This window comes from Trichoplusia ni, chromosome 12, assembly GCF_003590095.1.
Source record: "Trichoplusia ni isolate ovarian cell line Hi5 chromosome 12, tn1, whole genome shotgun sequence".
Classification (NCBI taxonomy): domain Eukaryota; kingdom Metazoa; phylum Arthropoda; class Insecta; order Lepidoptera; family Noctuidae; genus Trichoplusia; species Trichoplusia ni.
In genome coordinates, this window is record NC_039489.1 from 5,562,897 (window position 1) to 5,589,033 (window position 26,137).

The following is a 26,137-nucleotide window of genomic DNA, read 5'->3' on the forward strand; positions in this document are numbered from 1 at the left end:
ATTTTGGTTCTCATTTGAATTAAACTAAATGGTTTTTATGTCTATGTCAAAAAAACGACAAATTTACTCAAGCTCAAACGTCCTGACGGTCTCATCCAACTTATAAACACAAAACGTTTTTAATAGTTATTGTAATTCAACAATGAGAACCATCCAAATAGCTAAAAGATTTAATTAAATAATAAAGCAACCATGCAGAAATTTCGTTTCATTTTCATCAAAGTCACTGAGTAGAGTAAGCATTGAATGCTAATAAATTAATTAAGCATGGAAATTTGGCGTTCTAGAGAACAAAATTTCTTTGTTCAGAATATTGTTGCAATGTATAGAACTAGGCGTTACATAAGATGCTTCTAAGAGCGGAATGCAGAACGTAATTGATTTCGACTTAATTATGTTACTGTGGCAAATAGTCATGTATTATGTAACCAATGTATGGCAACTCACAAGAGTGACTGGGTCATGTCTATTCAGCAGTGGGATAATGATACTGCCAGAATACTAAGGATGATGACAAAACGCCGATCATATTGATTAAAATAGTTGGTGGTCCCTCTCAGGACCTTCCAGAGTCGCATCCGTGAGAGATCCTGTGACTCCAGCTTTGGCAACTGAAGGGGCCCGAGGTGTATTAGTCGGCGGAAGTCCGACATTTCCATGCCATGCCTTTGCCACAATGAAAACCAGAATTGGAAACCAAATGGGTCACCCTTCAAATTTATAACTCTCACAAAAGTTGCTTAACCTCAATCTTTACGGATAGATCAAACATACAGGCAGACGGATAGACAGTGCTTTAGTAATCATGATCCGTTTTACCGCTTGGGCACGTTCTCAATCTTGCTTGTGAAAAAAGGTTTTAATAATAGTACCTACTTCTATTTCTAAACATGCTCGTACATAGCCTGGAACAGTCACCAATGGTCTAATCACGTATGAACTAAAAGTAATTAACACCTAATGACTTCATTAGCGCAGTGATTCTGAGTTGATGGGCGTAGATTTTGCTGAGAGGAAATGTTAGAACATTTTGATACAATTTCGTTGAAAATTTTCCAAGAAAATTGGTAGGTATTTGTAACTTAAAATTAATATCACAAAAATCTGGAATATTTTTGAGCTTTCTTTTAGACTCGAAATCCCAACGGGAGTCTAATTTCACCTCCTAAAGCTTGTCACTTACCCACCTTATATCACTTCCCAAAATAAAATATTTTAGCAGTTGTAGAAGAGGGATGTCACTCTACACCGTGTAATGCGCTGTCACGCTTCGACAACTACAATAAAATTCATTTGAGCAGTTGTGGTAGTCTCTTACTTTATTGTATATACGAATAAAACGCTGATACACACATTACTAATATGCCGTTTTGCTTCGACCATAGCGAAATTAATCATCCTACCTTTAAGGGATATTGTCTTTGCCTTAATAGGTAATTGAAATTTGGTCTGCAAAATGAAACATTCTTAATATCTTACTAAATGATGAAACGGCTTACTCACGCGCATTTATCGGGATCGACTAGTTTCGGACCCAACCGGAGTCCTTGATCAAGGGCTGACGCATACCCGATAAATACGCGTGAGTAAACTGTTGCATCATTTAATAATGAATCATCCTTACGAAATGTTCTTAATACGGTTTTAACGATGTATAATCTATCTGTGCTGCACGGTTGGTTTTCAAAGGATTAATGGCCCGTAACTTCCAATATGCATTAACAGATGTCTTGATCAACGCTAGTTCCGTTTCGTGGAGAATTGGCTTTGCAGGTTGTTCTCCGTTACAATTGAACAATTATGTGTTTGCATTTCTCTCCTTTGTACAGAACCTTCGTATGCAGTAATGATAACAACAGAAGTTAAATTGATTAGGCAAGTCAGTGCTATATAGAAGACTTCTTCAGAATTATAAACCCAGGTAGGTAAAAATAATTATGATTTTGTTTAGAAAAAATGAAACAAGAGAAGGAAGATAGAAAACCTTTCTGGTACTAAAAAAATCGATTTATGCGCCCTTAAATATTTATTTGTATGTGTTTTTTTATTATCAAGGACACAGTAATGCACCATATTTTTTATTAGTTTCTATTAACGTTCATAAAATACATCCCGGTGACCAGGAACAGACCGAGTCGGACTACACTAGTTAGGACTCGGTCTGTTTCATCTTTTAGGTAGCCAAAAACTTAAAGTACTATTCTCGAAATTGGCACGCTTTTATAGGTGTAATTATTGCGAAGAGACACCTGCGAAGGTTTGGAAATGTAGCGTCGGGAATAATATCAAAATAATAAGCCGCAACTACATTTAAAGTTAATCGAGCTTGGATACCTGGTCAAGCCTAGTTATATGATTTTTTTCTGGTAAAAAGACTCGCCTACAACCTCCTTAGAGTTAGAAAATGTAGAGTTCACCGCGAGTCTTGAAAACCACTTTAAGGCATTAGTCCCGACGGCAATACGTAGATCTTCAAGTTTTTAACCGACTTCAAAAAAAGGAGGAGGTTCTCAATTCGACTGTATTTTTTTTTAATGTTTTTTACCTCGTAACTTGCGATTGGGTGAACCGATTTTCATGATTATTTTTTAAGCTTGTGCTTCCCGTGTGGTCCCATTATCACCATTTCAATATCTGATGATGGGATCTTGTAGAAATCGGTGGAACTCCAAAAAATAAAAATGGTTTTAAAATGTAAATAGTATGCATAAGTATCAATAATTTCGTTGATTTTCCTTTAGTGTTCTTTGACTTGTAATTAAAATATTATTTTATACTTTTTAGTTCAATTGTAGATATATATTGTTAGTGTAGTCTTGAAGTCAGTTTTTATTTTTTTCCAAAATTAATTTTATTAAGACGTTACAATTCTAACAGTCAACTATGGGTCAACTCTATCAACTATGTATTACATATTATTATTATTATAATGAGGTTGTAAGGGCCAGGTAAGCAGTCGTTCCATATGAATTAAATATGGCATTAGACTTAGCCTTCGACAGCTGGGGAAAAGCTTAGGTATAAGAAATCTGTTGAAAATTTGTATGATTTTTACGCTTAGCATTTACTCTATTTTTTTTTCTCACTTAGTAATTAAATCTATATGTCGTGGAGAACAAACATTTTAAAGAAATATACAAGGATATCCAGAATTAGAACAACCACCGGCCACAGTAATGCTTGTCTTACGCCGAAATCGAACCCACGATACTACACAGAGTTTGGCGTGGTGATCTTGACAGTCTTAATACTAGATATTACGTTTGTATGACTTTATCCAAAAGAGTACTTAAGTGTATTTCATTTGAAAACCACCTTAAAGGATTCTTCACGGAACAGCACCAGTATAAAATTAATTACGATTAATTCAAAAACTGCGAAAGGAATTCCTTTAATTTAAATGTGGTTAACAGAAATTGATTAAGTGGAAACATTCAACGAAAATATTTTGTATTAATATTTCCGTGTATCCATAAAGCAAATAACAGCCTACCGTCGTAATCTTTAAACAGGACTGTTGTCGCTGTGGAAGTAAGATGCCGCTCTATGTTGTGCATAGCGCTATCTCGTTTTAACTGCAGCAGTCTTGTTTTAAGAGCTCGTGGTAGGTCCCCAGGCATGTATCAATTGGATGCTCATGGATCGTGAGGCAGGATTTAATCTGCGAATATTATGAAATAACCAAGTTTAAATCGGACAAGTGCGTTTACGTTTCCGATCAGCAAAATTACGTAAAGCTTTGTAATAACTTTCGGGAGGTGGATTCAAAACTATTTGCTTAATAACGGTTGACTCACACTTATTTATGGGAATAGCTTGACTAGTTTCTGACGGAAGCGGATTCTTTTATCATGAAATGATCTGGCGGTGATCTTAGGCGATCCGACACCGGTTAGGTCCGAAACAAGTCAAACTATCACAATGAATACTTTAAGTAAACCGTTTTTAAATAAATATTTATTACTTTGTTCCAGATTTCTACGGTCTACCGGTCTTTTAGATTCCACCCGTTAACACGTAGACACCTAGCACGTATAGTAATAGGATAACATACATTTGTACGGTTAGAGTGGAACTAAAATGTATTTTGATAGGGAAATGGGTGCTAGAGATGAAAAAAACATTGAAGAGGATGATTCAAGAAAAAATGTTATGTGTTGTATGAACATCACAATCATACGAAGAGCATACCATTATTTAGAATATAGTATTGTGTAAGCAATGATAAAGAAAACAAATAAATTAACTTGTAATTAAAAAGATTGTTTTGAAGCATCTGAAAACTATTTTCTCTTGAGAGCAAGAGAGCAAAAAATACATAAAGCCAAACGCGTGCCTTTAAATAGGGAAAGACACATAAAAAAACCCGGTCAAGCATCAGTCGAACTCGCGACACTGAGGGATAAGTAGAAAGATACTAAGGGAAAACAAGTCGACATATTTACTTGTCACCTGACACATTTATGACTGGGATAATTGGTGCTTATCCTCGATCTTTATTTCTAGTATTTATTGTTTTACAGCGGCAAAAGAATAGTTGAGTAAAAATTACAACTATTTAGCTATTATTGTTTAGCCTATTGACAGGCGGACGAACAAGCAGCAGGTTCTCAATAATGGGGTTATAACTTTTGGGTGAGGAAAAGAGAGAGAAGCAGAAAAGGCCTGGTCACAAAATAATACTGAATTCGGCAAAAACAATATTTAACAGAACTACGTGAGGGCTTTATCTATGTGAGGGCTTTTATCCTAAGTAGTTGATTCAATCCTTCATGAGAAGAAAATATTGCCCAGTTATAAGGAACTGCGTAAACGCTGGTGTTTTTACTTATGGAGACTCAGATAAATCTAGAAAGAAGCATCAATCGGACTGAAAGACAATCGAAAAGGAATGACTTGTACCTTTTCTTGAGGGTCTAAGTATAAAACCATTTGGCTGCAACCACATCAAATTCTAAATCTTAACAATAAAATCTTCCCTAGAAATAAAAACAAAAATATGAAAAATATAAAGAAATATTCGAAACCAGCTAAGCTTCCCCGTGCAATTTGATATGCAAGCAATGTCTCCTATTAATATTTATGAAGCCCAGCGCGGTTCCGCCCGTCTCAAGTACTTTGTAAACGGTTTTTCATTATCATACTCTAACTGTTGTTTAGTTTTTTAAATTGTAAGACGTGGAATTTGTGAGGATATTAATGAGGAAAACAATGGATGGAAGGTTATGGAAACTTGGGAGAAAATGGGAAAAAATGTGTTAGAGACTTTTTACAACCAAGTAAAAAAAGTCAGTATATAACAACTTAAACAGCTGAGTGCTATTATGTACCGTTGTATTTTTTCATTTGAGTAAAGACTGATTTTCTTGAAAAAGTATTTTTTCAGCGAAATTTAAATGAAATTTGGCTGACCGTGTATACTTAAACATTGTGTATCTTATTTACACTTGATTAAGATTTGAAGTCGCTTTCAAGATCAACCCGAATCTACAGACTTCAACGATGGAAGACATGACTTAAATTTAAAACTATTTCTTTTTCATCGGTCAAGTAACTCACCTATAATTTCCACATTTCTACATGTAAAATAATCGAATATATCTGAGTTTATAACTGTAGAAGCGTGTCTGCTCTGAATCAGAATTTTGTTGTTGATGGTCACAACATGAAAGAGGTAACAGTTTCAAGCAACATTATTAAATGGTTATCCTATTTCGCTCCGAAGAAGTGGAAATTACGTCATAATATTTGCAACAATTATAAAGCAACATCAAGCAATGTTGAAGACTGATTGACATCGTAATTGAACTTTTGGAAACTGTTTTTGACAACTAAATCAATAAACTGTTAGAACCTTGAATGCTTGTTTCTGGCTTACATTTCTCGGAAAACTATTCTCCTAAGATATATTGGTATAGGTATGCCTCAGCTGTCTTACCAGATTCAGGAGAATAACAGCCTAAATAAAAAGCGACTGCCCACCTGACAACCACTTTTTTCGCCAAGTAACCCGAAGCCATGGCCATTTGTCCTAAACAAGCCATTTTCCTAGATAAAACAATACAAGTAAATTATACCGAAGCCTGGATGTCACAGTTGTTTTAATAGACCGGCTAATTTTTTTTTTTAAACAAGTACAATGATTTTTCCCCGTGACGCTGGGGGTTATCACAAACATTCAATTCACTTGTAAGAGAACACAAAGTCTCAGAGCAAGCACTTGTGGGTGGATCACATAGATACTTGTCGTACGCGAGGTTCAAAATCACGCCGCGCACAGTGAATTTTACGAGGTGATCTGGTTATACCACTTGGCTATGACAGAGTTTTTTGTTGGAGTATGATGGATATGACTACTGATACAATGATACAGACCACTAAACTCAAACCATCCTGCGAGAAACCGTATTAACATGGTACCAGAGCTACGAACGAGCAACCATCCTCAGAAGGTGGCAGCAAGCACATTTTGACCTCTTACTATTATGAACATATACATATACCACTACAGGCACCTCCCCAATAAATACTAAAAACATAAATATCCAAAATATTACAAAACAGAAACTAAAGCTGAATCATTAATTTTCTGAAAATAATTACTCAATTTAATGACTATAGTTAAGTATGCTAATGATAGAACGGCGGTATAATTAAATAGTTTTTGTTGTGCCCCAATATTACAATGTTCGGCATTGTCATGAAAATCATTAAGAGCAGATGTGAACACAAATTATGGACGAAATTTCGATGCAATTTATCTTTATGACGTTGCATGTTATTAATATTAAATTGATGTGTAATTTTGTACGTGTTTATAGGTACAGGTGAATGCTGACCCGAATATATTCAAGTGGTGATTATTTTTCCTTTGAATATTGATCAAGCTTTTTAGAGGACCGTATCCTAAAGGTAAAAACGAAATCGAATTACTGACGCAAAGATGTCAGAATGTCCAACTGTCCGTCTGTTCGTCACAAGGATTTATCTCACAGCCTGGTGACAGGTGTAAAATCGGTGCATCTGTTCGAGAGATTTTCATTGACAAAAGAAATTCGTTGTAACCTCATAAGTTTCCTTAATTTGCGTCTTAAGTAAAAAAAAAAAACAGTAGTGCTATTACGACTAGCAATAGAAAGAGTTACGAGCAAACATTTAAAAAATGGACTAAATAAACTAATTAAATAAAAAAATTGAATAAATTTGTGGGCAAATGCAAATTTTCAAATTTTTATTTGTTGACCATCAACCTTAACAACGTTGCTTAACCTCGATTTTTTCTAACTTTATCATCTGCTACTGTGTTTTGATATGTTTGAACTATGTAGCTCTCTTGGTTCATGAGATACAGCTAAATAGCGGACGAACGGTTGAATTGACGGACAGACAGCGGGGCCTTAGCAATTGGCTTCAAGGTTTACCTTTTGAGCAAGGCCCTAAAAAGTCCCTAAAATTATTAACCTTAACTTCTTTTAAAAACAAGGTCTTATTTAGTCTCGTCGTGTTATTATTATCTTACCCAACTGAGCCCGCATTCCCAAACCACAGCTGTTTGCCTGAAGTTTTTATAAAACAACCAAGCAAGATATAAACTGTACTTATATATATACAAGTATACAAAGCTTATTCGGTGAAGTTGTGTTCTTTTTTCTTGGTTCTCTTTTGTTTTAACTGGTATTGTCTGTTTTTCATAAACAATGGGCTTTTTAGGGTTTCATACTCAAATGGCAAAAATTGAATCAATTACTTATGCCAATCTGTCAGTTTGTCCGTCTGTTACTCAAGAAACTTGATAGCTAGAAAGTAGTTTTTTTTTTCAGATGATGTCTTTCTATTACAACAAATACTATAAAGAAATATCGAGGTTAAACGACGGTTGTGGCGGACATAAATTCGTAAGGTGAACCACCAGACAGATGGACTGATGAACAAACAGCAGTGCCGCAGTTATACGGTTTCATTTTTGCCAAGTTAGGTACGGATCCCTCAAAATATTTTTTACATTTATTTCTCATCATGTTATAGCATAGTTTGTAGTACAGGCAGTACTGCAAAGTATTCTGCTTTCAGCCACAGTACAATAACAATGAACATTAATCAATGCGTTTAATAGCAATCAGATTGATATTTCATTTCTTCAGGGACTTCGTAAATTACTGTCGAATATTTTGAATACTATCGGATTCACCAATTACTGAAAATGCTTTTGTTAACGCAGTATTTATCTGAAATGCTGAATTAATTAATAATCATTTTATCATATTTCGCTGGCAGAACAATAATATCAGGTATTTCCTCCCTTTCATCTTTGCTTTCGTTGTGGAGGAGAAAATTAAGCCCACTTTGTTGTAGCGATAGTTTCTGCGAACTGCAATTACTCTACTTAATAAAATATCACTTACTTCCATTTTGCAAGAGCTCTTAAAAATATTCAAAGGGACAGTCGAAACTATAGAGCTGCTTATAGTTTCCTTTTCATGGAATACTAAATCCTTTTTAAGCTTCCTAGACTAAAGTGTCCAGATATCTGAAATTGTTAACGCTGGACAAAAAATCAATCGTATAACATTAACTTTTTTGAATGTAGAGTTACTTAAACTTTTGGCTTTGACTGCATGCATGGCCAAGTGGTATAGGTCACCATGCCAAATTTTACTCTGCGCGATGTGTTGCGGGTTCTTTTCCGAGTAGGACATTTGTGTGATCTTCAAATGGTTGTCCTGAGTCTGGATTTATTTTTGCATGTGACTTGAATGTCGGTGAAAACTCAGGCCTTTTTCATTTTTTTTTGTATTTGCTGCCTTTTTTGGAGGGAACAAAAATATTAATTCATTAAATTTCAAGTATGGAGTATTAGTAATCGGGTGCCGTTTTTACCCATTCGATATGAAACGCTTAAAATTCTTAAATTGCTAGATAGATAGCAAACAGTGACTTGGTTAAGAGTAATAGACATTATTATCAAATTCATTGTTAGCGAAAAAGTCAAGTTAATTGACGAATCCAACCGAAACAAAAGGAACATTTTTCCTTGTAACTTTCAAGCGTTACTTTCTACATATTGCACTTAAAAACTGTAATGAAACACGAGAGTTTTACACTCGATTACCCTCAACGCGTCAGCTTTCTCGAATATTCCACTCCGTGATACAAGGTGTACGCAAAGTGATAAAATACCGGCTGTGTAGATCAATATGTACAACCCTTTTGAGGAGTATCAAGATGATGATGATCTTTACGATAAATGTTACCATTATGCCTGTTGGAAGCCCTTTCGAAGATCCTAAAACCATTTTATCAAACCAATGTCATATGGTGGTTTCTTAGGTTTACGCGAATGTTAGACATTGAAATGAAACTACTTTTACGGATTTTATCGCGGTTTAATTTTAGATTTTAAACGACCAAAAAATTTAAATAACTATCGCCTCCATATCCCTTCAAATTAAGAAATTTCCTAATTTAAGAAATTTTAAATTAGGAAATTTTCAGAAAATCCTGTCAAAATTGACCTTTCAATAATCAATAATTGCTATTTTAGAAACGGTTTTTTTTTAAGTAAGATATCTGGAAAGGAGATAAAGAGGCCTTAGTCAAGCAGTTACCATATTTTTAACAACAACCTAACAGTTCTACACTTCATTCCTACCAACCCACACAAACTCGGAGTACCAAATACGCCTCTACATTTTCCACACCATGTATAACTGAGTTCGGGGGTACCTGAATAAGGCTAGTTACGACTGTATTCATTAGACCTATATTGTACTGCGACTGAATTGAGTTACCGAAGCTGCAGGAAATTCAACACGTCTTTGTGTATCTATTTTTCTTATGTTGACATACTTTCTCAGATTTCGTCAGTTGTTTTAAATGTATTCGTTTCGTTTGCTTAATGGTCAAACTACTATTGTTTGCATAAACTTAGGAGCCGGTGAAGGATGGTTGAATCAGGGTGTTATGCATTTCAATTTGACATTCAATAAAGACTACTTACGGTACTAATGTAAAAAGACTTTTGATTTTTTTCAGTTATTGCTATATATTATAAAGCATTTTTATGTTTTGTTGAATGGCTGAAAGACACACTTTTTTTGCTTTGGCATAAGCAAAAGAATACTTACTACTTAATAATTTTAGAACAGACCCAGTATGTGGCAAAGAATAACAAAACAAGCAACAATTCTGAGTCAAAACTTAAATTAAATGAGGAGCAAAAAACCTTTCCTAATAACAATTTCCCAAACTTTGGTCCTGTACAGAATCCTGAAGGCACAAATTTACTTCGAAAAGATTTACTTGGCAGAGATCCATTCGAACATTCTAGTAATTTTCAATATGAATACGTATTCCGTATCGTTAGTTCTCTTTGTCATCCTATAGCTAGAATATGTGTAGGTGTATGTACCTATAGGTGTAGGTATATATCGGTTGCCTCTCCTAAAAGTTTTTAAGATAGGCATGTAACGGTAATTTCATAACTAAGTCCAATATTGAAACAATTGCTATCTCTGAATCCAAGTCTCTAGAAATCTCATGAAAATGTATTTTGTAGCTACGCATTTTTCAAAATCATTAAAGAAAATTATATTAAATTGTTTTTAGCTCTTATTCTTCAAGATGGGTTTCCTACCAAAAATTGAGGAAAATAAATGGACGAATTAAACTTCTCATACGTTATAACTTAATAAGCTCTACTACTGAGTACATAACCAACCATTTTCCATAAAAAAGGAACAAAATAAAACTTAACTATATAGCACATGTTCAGCGATAAATCTGTAACCACGTGCGACATAGATGGCGCCAGTAGCGTTCGTTAGAGCCTTTGTTACTGAACGTCGCTGGCCTGTGTGGTCTCGACAAATTGCAGTTCTACACGAATTACATCGATGTGTGCTGTGTTAAGCAATCATTGTGATACTCGTGTTGGTACTTTGGTTTTACTATCATGTATTAGACTTGGAACTAATTTCAGCTCAATCAAGGACAAATAAAAGAATTATGTTGAATTTTTAGAAATCATTGATAAGAAGATGCGAGTATTTTGTTAAGAAAATATATCAGAAGAGAAAGACTTCTTTAATGGTGAATGGTTTAGTGACAAAGCTTACCCATACTTAGACCAGAAGATATTTTTTGATTGCCAAAAGATATCGTCAATTGACTCCTGACTGCCCCTAGCCATTTCTCCACTAATAACTTCAAAGTAGGTTACCTCAAGAAAAATAGACTGATTCTGTTCGAAATAGCTCATAAAATTTTATCAAAACCTCACATATTCCCGATGTTGCTATTACAAATAAAATCTACCATAATTGATCAAGTATTTCGTGAAATCAATAAACAAACACGGAACACCTGTGTGCAATTTGAGATAAAACTAATTGTCAATTTGAATCAAAAGAGCCCCAACTCGATTTAATCGTCCTTCAAATCTGAGCTCCTAGAACCACCTTCCAGCTTCAACATCAGATCATCCTAGTCATAATATTGCATTGTTACTTAATTTTAATACAAACAGCTCAATCGAAAATTGGAAAATGGATCGAATTAAATTTTTCAAGATTTAATTACAGACAAAGAGGCAGGTGCTATTGGAAAAAAGCAGTACAGAACTCCTCAAATTTGAATTGAGAAGTTCTTCCTCAAACGTTTCCCATCCCACATTGGCCTCTATCTAGCGAGACCGCTGTAATTACCTAGTTACAAGAACACTTCATTAGCCGCCGCTTGTTCGAGAAACTTCCATAACTTATTACACTTTGACGTGGTTTTATATTGAATTTGTCAATTTTGTAGCTACGAGATTATGTTTTGGAGATGAAAGAAAAGTTTAAGCAAATTATGTAGTTGATTAAAGTGAAGATGATATATATTATGATGTAAAATTAATTATAATTATTTGATCTCCTTATCTTTGACAGCTCAAAGAAGGAAATAAAAGGAGAGTCTTATGAAAAGTATTTAAGTACGGTTATTTTGTTCTGGATTCGAAAAAAACTGAGGAACCCAGTTTCCATTTAATGTATTTTGAATATAAAATCTACCACCAACATTGTATCCATTTCTTCTGTCAAGATTGCTTACTGTGTCTATAAATTGTCTTTACTTCTTCAGTCTTTTTAAGTATTTCATTTTTTGCTTCAATAGCTTGTTTAAGGATTTAATTCCTGCCTCGCATCTAGATCAATGCAACAATCTTCTAGAAACTTCAAGAATATGTGCCAAAAATTGTATAGTTCAAAAAAAATTAAAATATTATAATTACAGCTAAATCATTTATTTTCAGCTTGTTACATAAAAGCTTTGTTATATGACTCATTTCGCTAAACGTCCTTCAAACGGCACCAACACTTAACCTCTGTGACAAACATGTTTGATCCTTCAGGCCGTCAAGATTTCTTTCTCAAAAACTCAATACATCCCTCCTCAATTTATCAAGAAGCCCATACATATTCATCAGTCAACTCTCGTCCTCGAAACTTCCTAACTTGTTACTCCACGACACGGTTTTATATTGAATTTGTCAAATCAAAGTTTGATGAGAGCATTGATTGCATTTAACTTTGATAGGTTTCAAAGTTTGAGTGGCTTTCTTCCGAAGATTGGTATTGGAGAATCTGGAATGAATGCAACACTGCTTTTTGTGGAGATTTCTTTCGGATTTTTTAGGTTTTGCTGACAGTCTGGCTTTTAACACGAACGAATGATTTTGAAGATAATTCAGAATATCTATTGTCTATATCCTGAAATTAATGACGGTCTAAAACTTGTCATAAGATTTAAGAGGTGTTTGGCAAGTCAACAATTAAAATATTTCGATTATCGATAAGGAAGAAGCACAATCGACTTTCAAACAATTATTTGCCTCAAAGGATCACCAAATAGTAGTAGTACCCATTAGATCTTTTAGTGCGTCTATACAATCCCAATTTATTTTATACTAGCTGTTGTTTGCGGGCCCGCCGGCTACAAATGGAAAATAATCCAAACAAAGCGGGATAAAAATATCCTGTGTGTCAAGTTTTGTCTAAGTCCGTACAATGGTTTTCGCGTGAAAGAGGAACAAACATCCATTCATCCATACATAAAAACTTTGGCATTTATAATGTTAGTAGGACAGTAAAAAAACACATAAACCAAATCACGTATGTTAGTAAGTACATGTACAAAAAACAATACAAGATTTGAATTTCAATATCATCCCTGAATTCCAAGAAAATAACAATAACATGAAATAACGACATCACATTACGTATTATGATACAGAGGGTTATTTTATATGCAACCCTGACATATGCTTCGGGCGAAACACGGGATTTCATTTTGGTACCAGACTATAACTTAGTTTCTACCGTGTATTGAAATTTGGTTTCGCTCTTGGAGGGATTTAATGGTATTGTAATTTCGACGTTTTGGGTAAATTGTGGGTTGTATCGGATTGATATTATTGCGTGGGTTGAATTTTACTAGTGTCCTATTATTTTGCGGTTTTATGGATTGGTATGCACACGGTGCAGGTTCAAGTGTCACACAAGCAAGTGCCAATGGCAGTGTATGAAGAATTGTAACGCATTGCTATTCACCGACACAAAAAATGCGGATGACCTAGCACGGCGGTTAAGGTTTAATCAGGAAGAGCCTAACACTACCATTTTCTTCCCCAGAGAGAGTGATTCCTCCACCTTAATTAAAAAAGGCAAGTGTCAATGTAACTTTTTAATTATTGAAAACATCGTGATTAAACCTGGATGTCAAATATAGGAATTTTACATTGCCAACCCGCAGAGAGCTAGCGTGCTGATCAATGCTCAAATCTTCACTATAGAGGAAGAGACTTGGACCCAGGAGTGGAACGTTTATAGCTTGGTATTATACTTCTTTTGCAGAGTGTATTGCGTTGACGTGTGTAATGAAATTTACTAGTAGCAAATTACCCATAATTAAATACCCTGTATTAGTGCCACTTACGATGCAACGAAGGCTGGGCGATACGCGGTGCTGACTAAATAGGTCAAACAGGCGTTCGACCTTCAAAAATTCTGCTTAGTAGCCTATTTTAAATTTGATAAAATTTTTAATTAAGACTCCTTTGGATTTTGTCTGTTTTAAAAGTTGGTGTCAGTTTCTGTTTGCTTACATTCAAGGGGCACCCAAATAAGACGTGGCATTAAATTCGATACATTTCTTAACGCAACTGATAAAAGTATTACAGCTTTACCAGTGATTTCATCGGACCCTGTAATCAGTAAGTTCCTTTCCTTTAAGTTTTGCATTGTCAAACTCACTATATTTCTTAAAACCACAGTACCTCAAATTTCTCTCCAATAATATTGTGAGTAACTACTAAAAATGTTAAATTTCTCTGTAATAGTATCGAGAAACGAGTAATGCACTACGACGTTTCCTTGAAATGAGTTCAGTGCTAAGTCAAATGGCTGTCCTCGCTCACTTATTGGTATTGACAGCGTCTCTAGTCCAAAGGGATAAAGTTGAATTTCGTACCTAATTCCCAAGTGCCGCTGACGTGTGATAATTGTAACGTCAGAAAAGAACCCTGAAGCAGTTTGAAGTGTAGAAGAGCTTCCACTACCTCTTAAAGTAATGTTTCAGATGTGGAAACAGGACGGCGCTCTACATAATATAGTGGCATCCTTCTTCCACAATCGAAAATCGTTCACTGGCCTCTCAATGTTTTTTTTTTTCATCGATTAAGATGTATTGTCTTTTGACATATTGAAAACAACTTATTTGGTTTTCAAGTTTCAAAGCGTTTCATATCATTTTATTTCCTAACATATTTTGTCAGTACGTAAAAAATAGTTTTGTTGAGTCCATACGTTCTAAATATTAAGGCCAAAACTGGACAGACCTTACAAAACCTTTTCGTGAAACAGATATTCAATATTGCACAATCCAATCAATATATTCAAATAAGAATTTCCTTTAAAAAGGCGAATATAAAATAGAGAGCGGAATTAATTAAGGACGACTGCACGGACAATATTAGCTGAACTGAATTAACATCGATAGAACGAATGACTAAATGAGAAGAACGAATGGAATTAATGAGTCTTGCAATCAATGTAAGAGTTCCAATTCTTGTTTTAAATTCCGAAGTAATTTGTCCGAGAGTTGACATTTCGATTTCTTCCCTGTGGATATAGATTCCAATTCGAGAGATATTAATTTGAGATATCACTGAATTCGTACTGTCCAGTTGTTGTTGACAAAACATAAACGTTTTTCTTTTTAAATGTAGAAGCTTTTTCAAAAATCGTATCGGGTATTTTGTTTGAAACATTTGAGTTTGAAATGTTTTATTTTTTTCGAATGTTTTGTAAAACGATTTTAAAACTGGCCAGTCAGAAAAGCTAGGTTAAAATTTATTTTGCTAGTTTGTATTTACAGCAAACTGTAGTTTTTTGTAAATATATGTATTGCATAGAAAGATAGACACGAAATAAAATAAAATCATGTATTTATTCTATAAGAAGGATAATATAATCACTCAATTTAATTTAAATGTCTTTATTTTGAGGTCACTGAAATTGCCTTTCCTAGTAAATACTTATGGTCGGAAAAAATAAACTTAGGGGTCTGTCTCTTTTAAATTCTACACAAAAAAAAGAAAGGGAAAGATAAATAAAAAATAAATAAAAAAACCGGCATCACTATCTCTGAATTCTTGACCCAGCCTCGACATCAAACTTTCCTTGCTGCTAGGAAGCACTTCAGCATGAAGAATTGTTGGACCACAGAAGGTAGAATAGTCATTCTTTGTCCTGACAAAACCAGACGAAAAATTGAGACGATGGGTGAGCTCAACGAGTTGGTGGTGCGTTTCCCCACCGGCATCGTCGAGACCGCAGTCATCGATCCTGGATCACCTAGAGATGTCCAGGAAGTCTCCAAAGCTCAACGTAAAACTCGTCGTCGGAATTGTTAGCTGCGCGCACTTCGGTTTCAACGCTAAGTTTTTCCTTCTGTGTCGGTACTTCGATATTAATTTAAAGACTTTGTTCTCGGTTACGACACAAAGGCATTTAATCTGTTTATTTGTAGGTACTTTTAAATCGTTAAACCACATCGCAATTTTCTTTTCTTACTATTGGTCGTAGCTGGTAACGAATGAGTAACTTTAATTATTTTAAAATTTAATCGCACTTTCAAAAATCAAACTGTTGTCCTTGAATGAGTGACAACTGACAGCTCTGACAGCGGTCATCTGTCAATACGTTTTGTTAGTGTTACCAGTTTGGCTTCTTGCCTTTTTATATTTTGTTGTGTAGACTAAATTTTGTTTTTATTTTATTTTTTGTATCCTGTTTTATTAATATGTATTCCTTTTTCTCTTCATCACCAGCGAGACGGGGATGTCGTTGGTGGCTACTTGTCAATTTTGTGTGTTTTTTTTTTTTCGTGTATTATTATTTTAATATTGTATTATTATTTATATTTATATACTAGCTAGTTAATGGATGATAGTGTATTCAATGACAGTTTTTTCTCCTGCTCGTCTGAATCTTGCGGATATGTTAGCGCGGATGAAGTGAGTTCTCCTCCTACACTGCACAGCCAAATTTCCTCTCTCTTTTCAGATCACCGCAACAACCTTAACATAGTACATATAAATGCTCAGAGTGTTCCGTGCCATTATTCTGATCTTCTAGCATCTTTTAGCAATGCCAACGTTGACGCTCTGCTGATATCGGAAACCTTCCTGAAGCCTTCACTCCTTTCTACCCAATTTCCTCTACCTGGTTTTGTCCTTATACGTAATGACAGGACAGGGAAAGGTGGTGGTGGTGTAGCCATATACCTGCGCGCCGATTTATCGCACAAAGTTGTTCTGGCTTCACCGTCCTTATATTCCGAGTCAGCTGAGTATTTGTTCCTTGAAATTTCTCTTAATTCTTCTAAAATTCTTCTTGCTGTTTTCTATTCTCCTAGTCTACGGATCGACTATTTCGACACTCTTGACTCTATTCTGAGTGAATTATGCCCTTTGTATAGTCAAACAATCATATTGGGTGATTTTAATACTTGCCTTCTTAAAAATGATTCTCGTTCCTCCAGACTTACTTCTCTCCTTGCTTCTTATGACTTACATATCTTGCCTCTCTCTGCAACTCATTTCTCACCTCATTGTACTCCTTCCCTTTTGGATCTTGCCATAGTCTCTTCCCTTGAAAAAGTCACCAGACACGGTCAACTTCCGGCAACCTTTTCTTATCATGACCTCATTTATGTGTCATTTAGGGTTCGAACTCCAAAACGTAGGGCACAATACGTTAATTTGCGGAACTACAACGCCGTTAATATAGAAGCTCTGCAGAACGACGCTTTTGCACTTGACTGGTCGCCTGTCACTGACAGCCCTAACACGGACGATAAGGTCTCTTGCTTCAGCTCCATGGTTCTCGGCTTGATGGACAAGCATGCGCCCGTCCGCCGTGTAAAAATCAAACACAGGCCTGCACCCTGGATCACAGCGGAAATACGGGACCTTATGGCCCGGCGAGACAGAGCGAAGGCTAAGTATAGGTGTAGGCCGTCGGATGTGTTCCTTGATTACTACAAGGTCCTAAGAAACCGTTGCAGTCGACTGTGTAGAGATGCCAAAAGACGCTACTTCCATGAATCCCTCATTAACCGCAGTTCTTCCGACGTCTGGAAATTCCTCAAATCGGTTGGTATTGGCAAATCATCACTCAACTGCTGTAAAGACGTTGATCTAAATGAGTTAAACACTAATTTCTCTCATTCCCCTATCCATTTAGATCATTCAGGTAAAACTTCAACTCTATCTGAGTTGAAGAGCTTGCCGGTACCAACCTGCTCCCTTTTCTCTTTTAGCTCCCTATCTGAGGCTGACGTTGAGAAATCAGTACTCTCAATTACTTCTAGTGCAGTCGGCAGTGACGGTGTGTGTTCGAGGATGATACGTCCCATTCTTCCGTGTGTGCTCCCGATCCTAACCCACATTTTTAATCACTCGTTATATACGTGTAACTTTCCGTCTGCCTGGAAACAGGCCCATATAATTCCATTACCTAAGATTCCCAATCCTACTTTACCATCTCACTTTAGACCCATCTCAATCCTCCCTTACCTCTCCAAGATTCTCGAACACATTGTACATACGCAGATTACTGGTTTCCTAACAACAAACTCCCTTATTTCTTCTTACCAATCTGGTTTTCGCTCTGGTCACAGCACGGTTACTGCTTTGCTGAAGGTCACTGATGACATCCGCTGGGCTATGGAGAATAAGATGCTGACGGTCCTCGTCCTGTTGGATTTCAGCAGTGCCTTCAATTCGGTAGACTTTGATGTGTTACTGGGCATCCTTGAATCTTTAAACTTCTCTTCTACTTCTCTTGCCTGGATTGAGTCTTACCTTCGGGGGCGCTTGCAGAGTGTTCGCCTGGAAGAGGATTACTCTGACTGGTGTGACCTTGCGACAGGTGTTCCCCAGGGTGGCGTTCTTTCTCCTCTTCTTTTCTCCATTTTTATTAACTCTATAACTAGAGTGGTCTCTTCTCACTTCCATCTCTATGCAGACGACTTGCAGCTGTACCGACACTTTAAGGCAACCGATGCCGACAGCGCCATTGAGGCTATAAATGGCGACCTGGCCTCGATCCGTGATTGGGCTAGCTCCTATGGCCTTAAAGTAAACCCATCCAAGTCTCAGGCCATCATCATAGGTAGCAAGTCCATGCGCAGTAAACTCACCTTACCTGCGGCTGGTCTGTTTTTTGATGGGTTGTTAATCAAGTTCACAAATACCGTAAAAAACCTAGGTATAGTTATGGATTCCGAGCTCGCATGGCGTCATCAAGTTGCCGAAGTTGGCCGTAAAGTCTATTCTTCTTTTCACTCTTTAAAATCTCTCCAATACTTTCTTCCTCTTGAAACAAAAGTCTCCCTAGCGCTATCTATGATCCAACCGATTATAGACTACGCAGATGCATGCTATCTAGATGCTACCGAGGAGCTCCTAAATAAGCTTGAGCGCCTGCAAAACTTGTGCATTCGGTTTGTATTTGGTCTGCGTAAGTATGACCACGTATCTCACTATCGCAAGCAGCTCAAGTGGCTCCCAATCCGTCTTCGCCGGAACACTCGCATTTTATGTCTCCTCTACAATGTCCTTTACAACCCAACTTATCCTTCATACCTGCGGGAACGCTTTACCTTCAATCGACCTCCTGACGTCCCTTGCAGATCCCATATAAAATCCCTATTACATTTCCAACCTCACTCCACAGATTTTTATTCCTATTCCTTCACCATCCACGCAGTTAGGCTGTGGAACTCACTTCCGCCTAACATCCGAGATTCTAAATCGCTCTCTATCTTTAAGAGAAACGTTAAAGAACACTTCCTCTCCTCCTGCGACTGAGCTATTATAATGTGTATATATATATAGTAATATGTAGCGTAGTAGTATGTATATATCTATGTATTTGTGTATTTATATGTATGGATATATATTTATTATAATGCTATGTAGGATTATGCTTATGTTATTTATTAATAATTTTATTATGTTGCACACTGTTGACTGTCAATATCAACCACTTCTCCTACCGCGGGTCTGCTGGTAGAGATTTCTTTAGAAATAAGCAGCACCCTTGTACATCCTATTTTGTAATTTTGTGTTTTTTCTATATTTTTTGTGTGTACATAAATTATTAAATAAATAAATAAATAAAAAATACTTCTGGGTTCATAAGGATCAAATAAAATTAAATAAGGTATTTTAAACAAATTGAAGAAGCCCTTAATTGGATATCCATCGCAGACGTTTAAAAGAAAGTTTGTAGTAGTTTCAATTTCTTTTCATTTCCAAGTAATAGGGATACTTGATATTTGAAGCGAAATCTTTTGTAGCGTTTGTATCCATGCCGTTTAAAAGTTTCTTAACATCGAAATAACCCCATATTCCGATTTTAAGACACTTTCACCTCTCAATTTTTAACTGGCATTGACTTAAACTAAATACCTCTTCTCTTAAAAACTAAAAAAGAAGATACCAAAAATCGAGTGATGATTTCTGAGTCATAACGGCTGAGATCACATTATGAACCCTAACAAAAAGAAAAATATAAGTATCTAAAGAAAAAGAAATACAATTCTTGAAAAATTCATTCATAACATATTTCAAAAATACAAAGTGCAACTTGAACTGTTACATAAAATGGGTCGAAATACTAATGCAATGCTAATACTCTCTCAGGGTAAAATTCCGAACACAAAACAAAAATTCTTAACGCGAACAAAAAAAAATCTGCACTCATTATAATATTTAGCGAGCTCCAAAGCGAACGAATGAATGACCGAATGAATGAACGAGCGACTGAATGGGAGTAACTGAGCGTGTCGGTGATTATTTCACTGGCTTGTGTAGAAAATAAAACAAGTTCAGCTCTGTTCAGTCCTGTTTGTGTATTCTGTTTGTGGGGTGACGTGTGTCGAGTGCACCGTCAATTGTTTTAGAGGCGACAAACTAGCAAATCTATTGTTAAATAAATATAGGGACGCGTAATGTTTTTGCTGGTGGATTTGTTGGAGTGAGGTAGTTTGGTTATGGAGATGGTTTAATTGAGGTAGAGTTGCGTATTGTTAGAATTAATGTGATAGAATAATATGATGTATCAATCGTTCGTACAGGAAACGCAAATGTAGCGGTTGGCGTTTCTTTAAGTGACTTAGTTAAAAGCAAGGTATTAAATTGAATAGAATTACATCAGTTTTCTGGGTTAAATCTGGTACAACTAGACGAAGACCTTAACAAAGATTTAGAAAATTCAAAGTTCATGAGAGTTAAAGTCATAGGTGCTACAAGTGCCACGAAAAAAAAAAAGATCGAAGCACTTAGAAAGAAACAAAATTGTTATCATAATTAACGATATAATTCATAATTTTCGAGGATAAAATTAATATTAAAATGATATATATTTATTGTAAGTACTTACATAAATTAATGAAGACAGTAGAAGCGGCAAGAAAAATCCAAATTTTGAACATATTCAGCTTAAACCTGTAACAAAAGAATAAATCAGACTTTAGTTTGTAGAATTAACGATTGATATTAAAAATCTGAAACAAATTGATCAGCTGGAGGTTATCTTTTTCTTTGGTCGCTGTTTGAGTGTGAGAGTTTTTAATCTGCTCGTAAAAGAAATTTCAAATGGTTGGTATTAAATATTTATAAAATCTAAGCAGTTGACAAATTCACAAAAAATATGTATAAAAACAATACTAAAAAACTATTTATATATCAATGATATGTAAGTCTAACAAGGGGTAACAGAAATATCAAGGTACATCAAGTGACTTCAAGAAATACAGGCGAATCTATTTAAGTAGGCCGGCTAACGAGAAGTACCAGAAAAAAACAACCTATGATTTACGACTTGGCATTCCAGCGGCCATAACCTTCCAGCTTTTGCTATTAAATCTGAGATAGCAAGCACCGCCTGCAGAGGCAGCTTGATTTTCCGTAACCCCGGTACACGAAGGGCAAAGGAAGGAACATGGGTGGGCTTTAGTCAGAAGAAGTCTGACAGTCCATTCAACCCAAAACAGAAGGAGTCCTTTGAACATTACCAATTCCAAAAAAAAATGATAGACTTCACTGGGCACATAGAAATGCTGTCGTTATGAAAACGACACGGCTTACTACACAGTATTTCAATTTTCAGCGAATCAAAAAAAATATAACACACAAAACACAACACGCCATGTCAAGAACCTTTCGAAAAATGCAAACAAAAAAAAAGTGTGTCGCGATATCGTTTGACGTTTATAATTCGTTTGGCCGTTTGTTCATTGTTTATTTAAAATTGGGTCAGGCAGAAACTTGGTGACGGGTCTGATTGCGGTATCGGACATGCACTCACATGACACCGAGAGTAACTTTGACATCACGTTGTATTATTCATACTGTTTTGTTTTTGCCGAATTGTTGAAAAGGGGGGTTACGTTTTTTTGGCAGGATCAATTTGGGAACTGCCTTTAGGTTTACAATATAATTTTAAATCATCATCACCTTTTATGAGCTACAGCCTGGTGACAGACGGACGGACAGCGGTGCCACAGGGTCCCATTTTTACCATTTCGGTATGATACCCTAAAACTTGCTAAAGAAAACTAGTAAGCATGACTATAAAATGACCAAAGTAATTTTACCTACAAAAAAAATATTAAAATAAATCCTACTACTATTATAAAGGCGAAAGTTTGTAAGTATGGATGTATGGATGTTTGTTACTCTTTCACGTAAAAACTACTGAATGGATTTGAATGAAACTTTACCACAATATAGCTTATAGATCAGAATAACACATAGGCTACAATTTTGAGGTTTCCAATGTGAAGTCGTAAAAAGACACATTTTTGCGCTTACTTACTAGACGGGACGAACCTGAAGTTCATGCGAACGAAGTCGCGGGCAAAGGCTAGTATCTTAATATACTTCACTGTATTCATACTTTTTATAACCAAAGAAAAAATATACTATACCTATCAGCTAGATAGAGAGGAAAATAGGTTCAATTTTACTTACTTTGTCATAAAACCTTATATTTTTCAGTAAAAGGGCAAACTGGGAGTTAATAATTTAATATCCTCGTTTGAAAGGAGGTCTAAATATAGCTACAAATATCCGTCCGTCCCATGATCAAAGGACAGAGCGGAGATTTAATAGCTTGCGAACAATTAACGGTATTTTAAAAAGCATTGTTTTACTTTGGCTTCCGTTACTGGGTAATATTGTCATCAGACAATTTCATCACAAATTGGGTAAAGGAGAGACTTTGATTTTACTTAGAAATCATTTATATTTCATGTAAAATCAAGTTAATGATCCTTAAAATAGTTTATTGGTCTGGTTGGGCTTGTAGAAGAGAAACCTCGCCAATGGATGTAATCATTTCTGTGACTGCAATAGATATACAAAATAGGCAAACGTTTTTCTTGGTTAGTTTGATGCGGGAGCAAATCCTGTTATAAATCCTGTAATAGTTGATAATAAATAGTGCAGGAACTCGGCATCAAGCAGCGTTTGTCTTCCGTAGTACAAACTCGAATCTTAAATTTCTTTGGGCACGTTTCCCGGCGTGGCGATGAGTCGATAGAGCGCCTAGTAGTGCAGGGCAAAGTTGAAGGCACTCGGGCACGAGGTAGATCGCCTATGAGGTGGACGGACCAGATAAGAGCAGCTGTGGACAGTTCCCTGCACGTCTGCACCAGAAAGGCGGCCATCAGACAGGAATGGCGGCGTATAGTTAGGCGAGCCACTAACAGCTGAAATGACGACCACAACCACTCTGCCAAGAGTGCAACGACTAAGAAGAAGAAGAGTTGATAAGCTAAAATATATAATACAGAAGATGTAGAGTCGCTTTTTGCTTTAGAGTTCTAAAATATTTGCTTGACTCATCCTATATTACTTTACTCATTATATGCCTTTTAAAAAAGCTACTCTATGACAGATTATACGTCACTTCTAGTAAATGTGTTCCTCCTTTCATTTTAATTGTGACAATAGCATCAAACTCGTTTGTTTTGACCCACTATATAAAAAAGATGAACAAGCATTTCTGTTGTATTCATTTCTCATTTTTTTTCATACTTTGCCGAATCCGATTTCTCTTTTTTCATTTTCTGTGTACAAAAACAAAGAACTAAACCCCGTAGTATCCTTTAATTAATACCAAAGATACACTTGTTAACATCTCAGTAACACAAGCGAGATACCGCAGACAGATTCCCAACAAGCATTCAAAAGCTTTGTTTCATTTCCTTCACAAAACGTAGATTTTTTTATTCAGAATCAATTTGAATCGAAACTCGCAACTTTGTGGAGTTTTCAATCAAAATGTTTCGGGGCAAGATTTTTTGAAACAAACAAAATGTGTTTTGCACGTTTGAACGGATTAAGGAGATCTGGAAATATTTTTAAAACACTTAAATGGATTTCTATAGCTTTCGGTAATGAATTTGATCTTTTGGTTTTTATTTTTATTTTTTTGGCATGAAGCACTTATTGCATGAATTAGTCCAATTCATATCATAGATTTCGAATGATGGAAAACTTTAATCTTTAAAATTAATTGTGGGTCACGAAAACAGTCAAAATGAGAAAAAGAAAGGGAATGGATTATAATGTAAACGGTAAAAAAAAGGAAAACCTATACGTACTATAGTTAATATCAGAGCCATATGTAGTATCCTTCCAAGCTTGTATGATGATCATAAAAGGTTCCTTACGAAAATAGAAACATCGCCATAAACTCTCTATTTAGTATTTTGGAATTTTTAGTATTCCAGAATAAAGGAAAAGGGGAGTCGTATGAACCTCATATTATTATGTAAATACCAACAGTACGATTGTCTTGGTCTTTTACAGCCCCAAGCTATAGAACTTGTTTAAATAGATCCTGGTTATATCATATTTACTTTCTATCCAATAAAAAAATATTGTTGAACATTGTTCGTTCTAACACAGAACGTATCCCTTGCTATCATCGACCTAGCCTTTTCCTAACTATGTTGGGATCGGCTTCTAGTCTAACCAGATTCAGCTACTTACCAGTGTTTTACAGAGAGCGACAGGATATCTGACTTCCTCAATCCAGTAACCTGGGCAACCCGATGCCCCTTAGTTAGACTGGTTCTTCAGCTTCTGATTACCAGTAACGACTGTAAAAGATGTATCAATAACAGCTGGGACCAAAAATTTAAAGCGCCTTCCGAAAGCCGAAAGCTGAAAGCCTTCTCTTGCTAGTGCATAGAAATCTAGAGAAAACCAGTTAAGTGCGAGTCGGAATTGTGACACTGATTGTGAAGAACAAAATAATTTGAAAGGAAAATGTACGATGGTATCAACCGCTGCTTAGCATCAATGTTAATTTTCAAATACATTATTATCTTTGACAATTTCAACTGTTTAGCTATGAGTGTGTATAGCTGAACAAATTTTCAAGGAATTACTAAAATATTTTTTTCGTATAAGACTATGACTCTCTTGGAGGATTTTGTTCATTTGAAAATATGAAAAGTCTTTCTAAACACGTCCTCTACTTTGCAGTTGATCTAAACAACATTCTATTAGTCATATACTGCTTCATTTAACTCTAACACTGTATTGATAACAGAGGTAATAATATCTCCAAAATACCAGAATATAAACTCGGGTCCCACAAAACAACTTTATACATTATTAAATATACGTTCACAACATTATTTACAAAATTTTGAAAAGGCAATTCGTATACAAATGAAATTTGCGTCATAACTTTACTAGCACATTGGTGGCAAACCTTTTATCGATTTTATTGCCTCAAAATACATAAAAACGTAGAATTTATTGTTGCTACGCGTTTGCGACGTTTTGTTTGTTATTGTCATTATGTTCAGGTTAAATGGGGGCGTTATGGGTCATTCCGCCATTTTACTTTTCGAAGTATTGTAATTTTTTTGGGAATTGTCCTTTCTTTGGTGGTGAATGGTTAGAGATACTGTTGGCATGGTTATTTAGATAGACCGTTATTTGCTTGGAAGCGATGGTCGTACAAATTATTGGTCAATAAATATTCTTAGAGACATGATACGCACTTAGACTCTAGCTCTAAAATCTAACGTTTATTAACTGCCCGTTTTAGGCCTGCTAGAAATAACAACATTTTAATTTTGTTTTTAAAGAAAAACTTTTTTTACTAATTCTATCCTATTGTGTCTATCATATTTATCGATTAACCTCGACCAGCCTAAAATATAGCTTAACCAGTCTTTGATTTACCCTAAATGCCGACTAAGCTTCGAGTCAAATTAATTTCTAAAGCATCAATGCGTCAACACCCTTACTCGTGTACGTCATAATTGTACACACAGGGACTATCGATCTAACCTAAGAAAAATGAATAAAAAAATAAATGTTTGGTATAAAATTCATATTTTCCAAACAACGACAAATGCCTTTAAGATTAAGTAGTCGGGATCGTTAATCCCAGAGGCCCGAGTTTGGATCCCGCGTTGTTCGAAAACTTGAGCTTAAGATCCACGATTCAATGGGTACGGCTTGCCGAACTTGTTTTTACCAGTTTTTTAAGCAAGGAAT

The 26,137-nt window shown here is 35.6% G+C and overlaps 1 protein-coding gene across 1 annotated transcript in view; it reads right to left on the reverse strand.

Annotated features, from left to right (window-relative positions):
* LOC113499256 (Down syndrome cell adhesion molecule-like protein Dscam2) overlaps positions 1 to 26,137 on the reverse strand; it is a 115,050-nt gene that overhangs the window by 75,500 nt on the left and 13,413 nt on the right. The window contains exon 2 of the mRNA XM_026879661.1: positions 20,991 to 21,055. Coding sequence (XP_026735462.1) covers positions 20,991 to 21,042 — 52 coding nt within the window. The 5' untranslated portion in view covers positions 21,043 to 21,055. The remainder of the gene's footprint in view (positions 1 to 20,990; positions 21,056 to 26,137) is intronic.